This window comes from Quercus suber, unplaced genomic scaffold, assembly GCF_002906115.3.
Source record: "Quercus suber isolate HL8 unplaced genomic scaffold, Cork oak 2.0 scaffold_830, whole genome shotgun sequence".
NCBI classification, from domain to species: domain Eukaryota; kingdom Viridiplantae; phylum Streptophyta; class Magnoliopsida; order Fagales; family Fagaceae; genus Quercus; species Quercus suber.
The window spans coordinates 142349-153028 of record NW_027070260.1 but is presented as its reverse complement, the minus strand read 5'-3'; the positions used below and the strand labels follow the sequence as shown (position 1 = coordinate 153028).

Here is a 10680-nt window from a genome sequence, read left to right as displayed (position 1 = left end):
TAAACTTAGGCACCATTTGCCACAGCCTTTTCATTTATGTGTAATTTTTAAAATATTACTTTTCAAAGTACAAGTATACTTTAGTAAAATGTAAGAAGCGAAAGGCCAAATAAAAACTGATATCAAACAAGCACTTAATAGAATTTAGAGGAACTCATTTCTTTTTCAAAACCTACCACATAAAATTATATTATAACAAAGATATGGAAAAATATGGACTTTTAAAAGTTTGCAATATATTTTTCTATAAATTCTTTGATTCAATACTTTATCTTTGATATAGATTAATTAAATCTATGGTTGATTTCATAACCCCCTTAATTTTGGTGCAATTGTAATATTTCTCATACATTTTATTATAGAATAATTTTTCATAAATTTAAAAACTAAGTAGTTTTAAAATTAAGAAATTTTCAAGTCACTGTTAGGACTTCTATAAATTTCAACATAAAAGTAAAATATTTAAGTGTTTAACAAAAATTTCAAACCATTAGAAAACAAAAGTACTTTTTACAAATAATTAAAGGGACATGGTTCAATTAAGAAAGGAAGAATTATAATTTACATTTGAATATATATATATATATATACATACACAATTATGTAACTTATCTTTAATAACAATAAGTACGGTTATACGGTTTTAAGCGGATAGCTTGGTGATAATGGTAGCCCTAATATTTGGGTGCTAAAAAAAAAGCTATTTTAGGACACCAAAATACTATGTTTGTTATCACACTATTTCACAATTTACTCTATATCCCATCTCAACACCATCATATTGCAACCCAAGACCACCACAACGGTGCAACCCATAATGCAAGGAGAAGATAAAGATTCATGCTAAAACTTGCAACGCAACCCACAAGCCAACGCCACTACCCATGCCAAAACCCACCACCACCGATAACCCACCGAATGCTGAAGAGAAAGGAATGAGAGAGAGATTGCATTTAAGGAGAGAGGCATGAAAGAGAGAGCGAGAGAGAAGAAATTTAATATAGAAAAAGTAACATTGCTGTAATGATTTACTACTAAAAGCATATTATTACAGCAAAGTAAATTTTTTTTCCCCAAATGAAACACTAAATGGAGTCAATATTTTTTGTTGTTTGGTGGGCTAAAAAAGCATTTTGGATATTTTTAGCAAACTCAATGCTAATGGTTGATACTTGATATTTTTTAATGTATGTGAAATTGTGAATCAACCCTCCTCAAGTTAGAAATGAACCCAAAAAAAAAAAAAAAAAAAACAATAAAAAAAGCCAACCCATAATTCTCTGCGTGTATGTTGCGCTGTCTTTCTCTCGCGTCATATTTCTCTTTCTTTCTCCTCAAACACACAAACACACACCCGCACACATCGTCTCTAAAAATTTCTAGACAACCAAATTACAATTCCACAAAATTTTGCATTTCCTTTCAAAAACACAGATTTTTTCATTTTTGGGTTCTCTCCTTCCTTTCCTTCCTTCCTTCCTTCGTGAGGTCACACCTCTCTTCTCCTCTCCTCTCCTCTCCTTCGCTCTTTCCGCTCCCAATATTCTCTCTCTCTGTCATAACAATAATACATTGAAAGAAAGCAAAGCCTCTCTCTCTCTCTCTCTCTCTCTCTCACAGATCCATTCATTGGATCAGAAACATCAGGTACGTTCCTTCATTTCCATCTCGATCTGATTTCAGATCTGATTTCTCTTCCTCTCTCTTTCTTCATTTCTTTTCTTCTTCTTCTTCTTCTTCTCTTTTTGCTTTCATTTTTTTTAATCACATTTAAAATAAAACAAACATTTTATTGTATATATATAAATATCTGGATCAGCTACACTGCAATTTTTTATATTTTTAAAAATTTTTACGAGATTTTGAATTGAGATATGATTGGCTGAAATCGAAATTCTGTGTCGTTTTTACGAGATTTATAATTGAATTTTGATTTCATTTCATTGTTTGTTGTGCACACAGAAACAAACCACGCTCATTGTTGTACGACAGGTTTTTTGTGTGCTCATCTCTACGATTTGTTGATTTTTAAAATTTTTAATTTTTTTTTGGTTGAAGAATCAAATACTGTGAGGTAGATTGAGTTTTTATTTATTTATTTATTTTTAATTTTAATTTTTTTTTTTTGATTTTATTAAATTTTCGATGCTATTTGAATTGTTGATTGCTGGATTGGAAGTAGTCAAAGCCGGCGAAATATTACTGTGAATATTCTGTTTTGTGTGTGTGTGTTATTTATTTTATATATATATATATATATATATATATATATATATATATATTTTCGTTTTCCTTATATGTAAAAAATATGATTTCATGTGGTTGGACTTTTCTTTATTACTTTTATTTTTGGACTAGTCATTAATTAATCTGTCATTTTCTTTAGCTAGTAATTGAAATCACCCTAAGGCTGCCTAGACCCCATGAAAATGGGAGCTTTGTGTTGTGTCCTGGGTACGGCCTTTTTAGTGTATCTAGCTAGTAATTATGATTAATCAATGTTTTTGAAAAGTCGAGTGAAGCGGAGTTCTAAGATTTGAATGTATTGTAATTAGTCATAAGAGGGGAAAAACTCTTGATATTGCCTATGAGTTTTAGCTCAAATGTCGAGCTTGTAGCTCAACTGATACTTCTTGGTGTTTTTAACAGAGATTTTCGGGGTTCAAATCCCCTCTCTTCCAACTATTGAAAATTATATATATGTATAAAAAGAGTCTAGCTTCATTGGGTATTGGTTTTTTTCAATTGTTAAGCTTCATTGTTTTCTTGAAGTCTTATAACGTCCAGGGTTCAAATTCCATCTGGGTGTGCGTGTAACTTATGTATATGTTGGATATCTTAATGGGTATTGGTTTTTTCAATTGTTAAGCTTCATTGCTATCATTGAAGTCTTATTGATAAAGTTTTCCTTATATACAGTGCATGAAGCATATTTGAAGCGAGATTCAATTTAAGTTGACTGTGCAACTTACGCTGCTACCATAGAGCATTGATTTATTTGAACAACAGCTACAATGAAGAAGGTCTTTGATCAAACCGTTAGGGATCTGTAAGTCTTAACTGTGATTCTTATTATGTAGTTTCTTATCATGGTAATCTCATTGCGATCTGAGTGTTCTGTTTTCTTGATTCATCGTTGGCAATATTGGTGAGAAAAGATTATTCTTTGGATAGTTTCTCTTGAATTACAGAGTCAGTTTTTGGAGTTTTATCTTGTTTATTCATTCATTATATCTTGTTTCTCTATTATTATATGACAACATTTGCCTCAGATGTTAATTTTTTACTGCTTTTCTTACAGTAAAAGAGAGGTGAATAAGAAAGTGCTTAAAGTCCCTGGAATTGAACAGAAGGTAAAAAGATTTCCTTTAATTTTTTTGCTTATTTGGGTTTTCAAAACTTTGATTGATTCGGCCCCGTCAATGTCTGGGGGCAATGGTGGTGAGATTGAACAATAATTGCCCGTGTTGTCCCTATGTTTATTATTGAAAGATCTTTGTCTGGTGATTATCACTCTTTTGTATTAGGCTATTGCTCCTTGTCAACTAGATGGAGTATAGATGATCTTGAAATGCAATACCATGTGACTTAATATGCAAGCTGAGTGAATTAAAAATTCTGTTATTTTTCCCTTTTAGGTTCTTGATTCTACTAGCAATGAGCCCTGGGGTCCTCATGGATCACTTCTTGCAGATATTGCAATGGCAACCAGAAACTAGTAAGCTTCAACCATCCTTCTATTTTAATTCACTTGCTTATCTTGTTCCAATTTAGTCCCTTTTCTTATTTCCTATTTCTCTCTCTCTTTATTTCTTTCTAAAGTGAACGTGTTTGCTTTAAATATCAGTCACGAATACCAGATGATCATGGCAGTAATCTGGAAGCGGATTAATGATACTGGCAAGAACTGGCGGCATGTCTATAAGGTTTGCAATTTTTATTAATTTTTTTAAAGTTAACTTGTGGATGCTACGTATTTGGTTTTCTTTCCAACTTCCATGTGATTTCTATACTGTCTGTCTTCTCTACCTTTACTAAATGGTTATGATATTGGAATCTGAAAAATTACCTCTGGGGAATCACTCCTTGATGTCCATTCCTCAATTTCAGGCTGGACCTGGGATTTTGATTAGTATTTGGTACTTTATTTGTTTAGCATCTGCTGCTTTTCATTCCCACATTACGTTGTGATGTTGTAACTAAAATTATAATTGTGTTGAGCTTCAGGCTTTGACTGTTTTGGAGTACCTAGTAGGCCATGGGTCCGAGCGTGTCATAGATGAGATCAGGGAACATGCATATCAAATACAAGTAATTCCCAGTTCCTCAGTGCTATTTGATTGTCCATAGTTTGATTTATTGTTAGACGACTTCCTGTTCAACTTCAGATGTATGCACTGTGTTATTGTGTTAATGATAAGTTTATATTTTTGTGTGGCAGACATTGTCCGATTTTCAGTATATTGATTCCAGTGGAAGGGACCAGGGAAGCAATGTCAGGAAGAAATCTCAGAGTCTTTTGGTCCTAGTGAATGATAAAGAAAGGATAATTGAAGTTAGACAGAAGGCAGCTGCTAATAGGGACAAGTGAGTTTGTTCTTACCTCTCAGAAAGAGTTGACTAAAATGTTTCCATTCTTGTATCGCTGGTTTACTGTTCACCATGTCATTTTAGAATTAGTCATGTGCTACCATGATGTCACAGCTTCAAGTTATATTTAGGCTAAAATGAACTCTATACTCTCTAAGTTTGGGGTCACTTCTAAATCGGTCCCACACCTTTCAAAAGTTATGATTTACACTCTTGACTATTACAATGCTGTTAATCTGCACCTTCCATTATGTTCCGTTACATTTTCAATGTTAACTTGCCTCAAGACAATATCGTTTATTTTTTTTCTGTCCAACATGTTTGTGTGGGTTAACGGCAAGATTCTAACAGAAGGGTCACATTGATATTGTTGTAATACTCAAGTGTGTAAATTGCAAGTTTTGATAGTTAAGGGACTGATTTAGAAGCCTATTTAAACTTATAGGGTATAAATGTTATACTAATCTTATTATTATTTTTCTCTTTCAATTTCCTGCTGTTTTAGAGTTTTGACTCATATCTTTAGTTTCCATTTTCATGTTGAAATCACACCATCCCAAAAGAAAAGCAACAGTTACCTCATTTATTTTATTTTATTTTATTATCAGGCAAGTAAATTTTCTAGAAGTTATTTTTTAAAGCTTTCTATTAAGTTACAACTCTTCAAATTTTGTGAAGTCTTTATGATACATTGTTCCTTAAATTTTCAGTGCAGTTTGAAAGGTACTTTGTTTATAAGTAGTCTTATAAGGAGTCCATATTTGTTTTTGTTCTGTCACGTAACACATCAGATGGATTTGTCTACTTTTCATTTATCATTCTGCAATTGGATTCTAATAGTGGTATTCTCATGTTACTCTCTAATAGATAACTGAGCTAAGATTGTCACAGTTACTAATCCATTTTGGATGAGTCAGTGCACTTTTTCCTTTAGATTTCTCCAAGTGCCACTCATGAAGATTTCTCCAAGTGGATTTTTCATGTTACGCTGCGTTTGTTTCGAAGTAAAATATTTTCATTAAAACATTTTCATTTTACTGTGTTTGATTGCATACTTGAAAATACAGTGGAAATCATTTTCCAATGTTTGTTTCATTGTAAAACGAAATTTTTTTCATAGTTCTCAAAACCCTCCAAAAGCAGGCGTAGTTGCACAAACCACCACCACCCAAAACTCTGCATCGGGAAGAAAAAAACAGCCATCAAAACACAACCAGCCACCAAACCTCACCAACCATTCAAAAAACAGCCACCAACCACCAACAACCAAAACTCCAGATCAGAAAGCTAAAAAAAACCCTCCCCGAAACCAAAAAAGAAAAAAAAAACCCACGAAAACCTAATCTGAACATTTAAGCAGAGGCAAGATTGGAGTAGCCACCAAAAGCCCAAGACCACTGCTTGTCAATCAGACCCAAGGGACGGTGCTAGAGAGAATAGAAGAGGGGATTTGTGCAAAGAAGAGACAGTGATGAAGCTTGGTAGCGCCGATGATGGTGAGTGGTGTCGATCAGTGGGTGGGCATCGGTGCAAGATGGGTGAGGGAGATGGGTTGTGCGAGATGGGCCAGGGAGATGAGAGGGTTGTGGCCCTGTGAGTGAGAGAGTTGAGAGGTGGAGAGGGAGAGAAGAACCACGAGATGGAGGGTGATGAGCAATGGGTGAGTGACTGGCTGGGTTGTGGGAGAGAAGAGCTGAGAAAGTGAGAGGGGGAGAAGTTGAGAAAGTGTCGGGAGTGAGAGTGGAGAAGAAAGTGTAAAATGATTTACCCTTTTTTCAAGCATAAAACATTTTACAGATTTTTGCCTTTGGTTTTTCCATTGACTGAAAATATTTTACTGCAAAACAAACACCGTAAAATGTGAAAATATTTTCCTGTAAATATTCTACAGCAAAACAAACAGAACGTTATTCTTGTGTTACTCATCTTATTTTTTTAAAGCTTTCTTGGCAATTCTTGTGTACTGTCTTATGAAAATATTTAGCTCCTTTCCCCCCACTCTTTCCCTCCCTTGCGCCCAGGCATAGCTATATCTGATATTCTGTGTTTGAAAATTTGTCTGGATATAAGGATGAAGGGAAAAGCTTATGATTTACTAGGTTTAGAACTTCACTAGTGGTTTTTTTTTTTTTTTCACTCGCCTTAATGGGAGTTTATCATTAATGAGAACAGGTTCCGTACCGCCTCATCAACTGGTGGAATGTATAGGCCCGGTTCATATGGTGACAGATATGAGGATGATCGTTATGAAGGCCGCTCTGGAAGCAGGGATGAAGATAGGAATGGTTATGGTTATGGGAAAGAAAGAGAAATGGGCTACAGGGATGATGACCGGTATGGCAGATATGGGGACTCAAATAGTCGTGATGGAGATCGTTATGGAAGAGATTATGATGAACGCAGTAGCAGAGATGGTTACAGGGATGATGATTACCGTGGAAGAAGTCGAAGTGTTGATGATTATCAATATGGCTCAAGAAGTAGAAGCTCTGACAGAGAGAAAGACCGTGCTTTTGATGATGATGGTCAATATTCTTCTCGGTACGTGTCTATTGGTATAGATATTTATAATTAGTTTAATAAAAAGGATATTGCAGTTTCTATTGTTGGGTTTTTTTGTTGTTGGTCATTTTAGTTTTGAAGAAGCAACTATATCACAGAAATGCATGTTGATTTTGCTGGTATGGATGAGGTTTCCTTATGTCAGAGAAAGTGTAGGCTGAAGAAGTATAATCTGGCACAGCCTCCTTGAATATATTTGGTATCCAGCAACGCCAAAATAATACAAACTTCAATTCATAAAATGGAACTATCCTGGATCCTTGATTATGTGGTTTGTGTTAAATGGAATTACTATAATGCAAAGATGGTTTACAAATTTTATTTTCCCTTTGCAATGTAAGCATGCGTATGATGCCTTCATGAGATCCTTGATTTAGAAAATTTACTTTTTATTTTTATATTTATTTTTTTATTTCTTCCCCTACAGAGGCAGTGGTGCCAGAGCTGATGACCAATCTCAGGAGGGAAGGTAAGTTCTTTGTGGTTGGATGGGCAACTTGTTGGTGTTAGTGGGTTTTTTAGCTCAACCTTGTCAACTGTCCGACCAAGCAGCATTCATTGTATAACTACTTTAAATTCTTTTGGCAGGAAGCTCGATCGGAAATTTTCTGAACAGAATATTGGTGCTCCTCCAAGTTATGAAGAAGCTGTGAGTGAGTCCCGAAGCCCTGTTCACAGTGAAAGGTATAGATGTTGCAGCATTAAAATGCACCATTTTATTGCCTTGACTGTTACATACTAGTTGATTCAATTCTGATGTCTACTTATCCCAAAAAAAAAAAAAAAAAATCTGATGTCCTCTTGATGTCAGGGGTGGAGAAACTCCAGCGGCATCTGCTCCCAGAGATTCTTCACCAGTAAGCAATATTCCAAGCCAAGCAACCACTGCTCATGGTGCTTCAGCATCTCCACAAAACCAGGAAGTTGAGGCTTTCGATGAATTTGACCCTCGAGGTTCAATTTCAGGTAGACAAAGCAATATAAATATGTTCTTTTTCTGTTCCAGTCTGAATTTCTCCCTAAACTGTTGCAATGTGATCTTAAAGAGAAGGATTTGGATTTCAGTTTTTAGTTTAAATGACTTGATAATATCACAAGTGTTCATTTGAGTAAAAATTAGGTCTATGCTTTCTCTGAGGGGGTTTGAATCCCCTTGGGTGTGTGAATAATTTTCAAATTATAAAGAATGGATGAGTGCTATAACAGGAAGGAGCAGAAGCTATGCTAGAAGATGAGGAAAACGAGAAATTTATTTATTTTATTATTTTTCTGTCGATGCAATTTATGTATGGATTTGAGCTTTATTAATATGTGGATCTGAAATGATTAGGTGTAAAATGTCATTTCAAATTGATAATATCACAAGTGTCTATTTGAGCAAAAATTATGCCTATTCTTTCTCTCTGAGATCGGGGGTTTGAATAAAAATTATGGTAAAGAAAGACTGCTGTTGGGTGAGATCAGGGGTTTGAATCCCCTTGGACATGTGAGTTGTTTGCCAAGAGAGAAGAACAGATGAGTGCTAGAACAGGAAGGAGCGGAAGCTATGCTAAAAGATGAGGGAATGACAAAATGAAATCAGACTTTTCATTACTTGCAGATGTACCAAAACAAGCTTTGTCATTTAGTAATTCTGGCAGCTTAGTATCGCCATCCAAAAACTGAATCACTTGCCTCGTGCTAGGCCTAGCTGCTGGCACTGAGTGTGAGCAAAGCAGGCCTACATGTCTTTGCTTCACAGAAAAGTGACCATGTTGCTTGAGATAAAAAATACTTGAGCTGTACTCTTCAGCAACTCCTGTTGTGTCTGGATGTGGTTGTGCATGTGTATAATTAGGCTGACTACAAAACTAAAAATATCATTGGGCTTGTGGGCGGTGCACATGTGAAGTCTGTAGACGGCTAGAGTCATAGTGATTATTTAGCAAGAAAATCAAGATTTCAAAACCTGAAACCTCAATCTATTAATTTGAGAAAGCTTTTACATGCATTTGATTGCATTGATTTGTTATGATTTTAGTAGCATTAATGGTGTGTTGGAGGGGCTGCAACTTGGACTGCTTTCTCCTGTGTTTGTGTTCCCTTGCATGCATGGATTGGAGTTGTAACACATTGTAATTGATTTAGCACCTCTAAATAGTTAGGAGTTTGACAAGTGCACATTTAACACATTGAACACGTGGAAATTCATTCAAGCACATGCCTAATGAGTTAGTTTGGCATGAGCTAATAGGAATGAAGCATGTAATAGCCAATGCGAATGAGGCATGAAGTTTATAAATAGGGCATTGTAACCATGTACTAGTGTACTAGTCATATATGAAGATGGATGAATTGTTTTCTTCTTGTTCTCTATTTCTCTCTAATTTTTTCATTTCCAGTGGAGCTGGTGACTCCCTACGCATCTCTAACCCAAGAACCATCTTGAAACATCAAAACCTTGCTAACAATAAGACATAACTGAAACCCTAAAGAGCTCAAACACCCAAACCTTAGCCTTCCCTAATCCAAGAACCCACTTGAAACATCAAGGTCACCCTAACCCTAACCGAGCTCCTATCAATATTCCAAGAACAACTTTTTTTGCTACGTTCATGAGAGCTGAAATTGCTGTTAATTAACATGATGTGAAGCAGGTGACCTAATCATTTAAGTAAAACAAGGAGTTAGTCACCCCCACCAACCCCCATTCTTGAAATTAAGAAAAAGAGATTAGAGTGGCGTACGGTGTACATCTATGTGATTTGTACTGTGACTTGCTACTGTTTGGAGTTTGATATAATTATAAATAATAATGGTGTCTGAGGAGATAGGACCCAAATTTGTTTGGTTACTCTTGCAGAAAACCAGCTACACAGGTGGAAACTCATTACTGTGCTTTGTCCCTTTTTTCAGCTGCTCCAGCTACCTCAAACAATGCTGAGATGGACTTACTTGGCTCTCTGTCAGATTCATTAGCCATTGTGCCAACTACATCTGTTACCACAGCCTCTGAGGCTGATATTCACACAAACTCTGCTCCATCTTCCACTTTTGTGGCGGCACCATCAGTTGCTAATGTTGTAAATCAGGTAGGCATCATGTGTTAAATGCAAAAAAGTTTTATAATACTATTTTTCCTCAGTTAACTAATGGCAAATTGATATGCCTTTCATCTTCATCCTTAATGGATTTAATGGGCTTATTTATGAAACTACGGTGATACGGTGTGCTAATCTGGTGTAGCCTTTCAGTGGCAGGTTTGTTTCTATTGAAGTAGTCCATAATTTAATCTGCTCATCCTCAATGAAGTAGACTGTATCTTGAAACTGGACTTTAAGTTAGTAATGAGCTGGCTATTTACTAATTACATGTCCCATTTTTGTTTCTATATAGAATTATTATTGTTTGTCATGGTCATAGTATTATCATGTAATATTAAGAAAGAAACATTCTAATATAATTTCTGATATTATTTGGGATTTGAAATTGTAGACATGATATTTCTTTTCCTACTCACCCCCCCCCCCCCCAAAAAAAACAACAAAA

General features: G+C 35.3%; 1 protein-coding gene across 1 annotated transcript; it reads left to right on the top strand.

The window, feature by feature from the left end:
* Window positions 1-1254: 1254 nt before the first annotated feature.
* On the top strand, window positions 1255-10223 carry LOC112039530 (clathrin interactor EPSIN 2; the record flags this gene model as incomplete). The annotated part of the gene is given in 12 exon segments (XM_065767614.1): window positions 1255-1647; window positions 2920-3049; window positions 3302-3353; window positions 3639-3718; window positions 3848-3926; window positions 4228-4311; window positions 4442-4587; window positions 6763-7131; window positions 7580-7621; window positions 7741-7836; window positions 7964-8118; window positions 10048-10223. Coding segments are annotated over 11 exon segments (1314 nt in total), but the record flags the coding sequence as incomplete, so codon positions are not given.
* Between the last annotated feature and the right edge of the window lie 457 nt (window positions 10224-10680).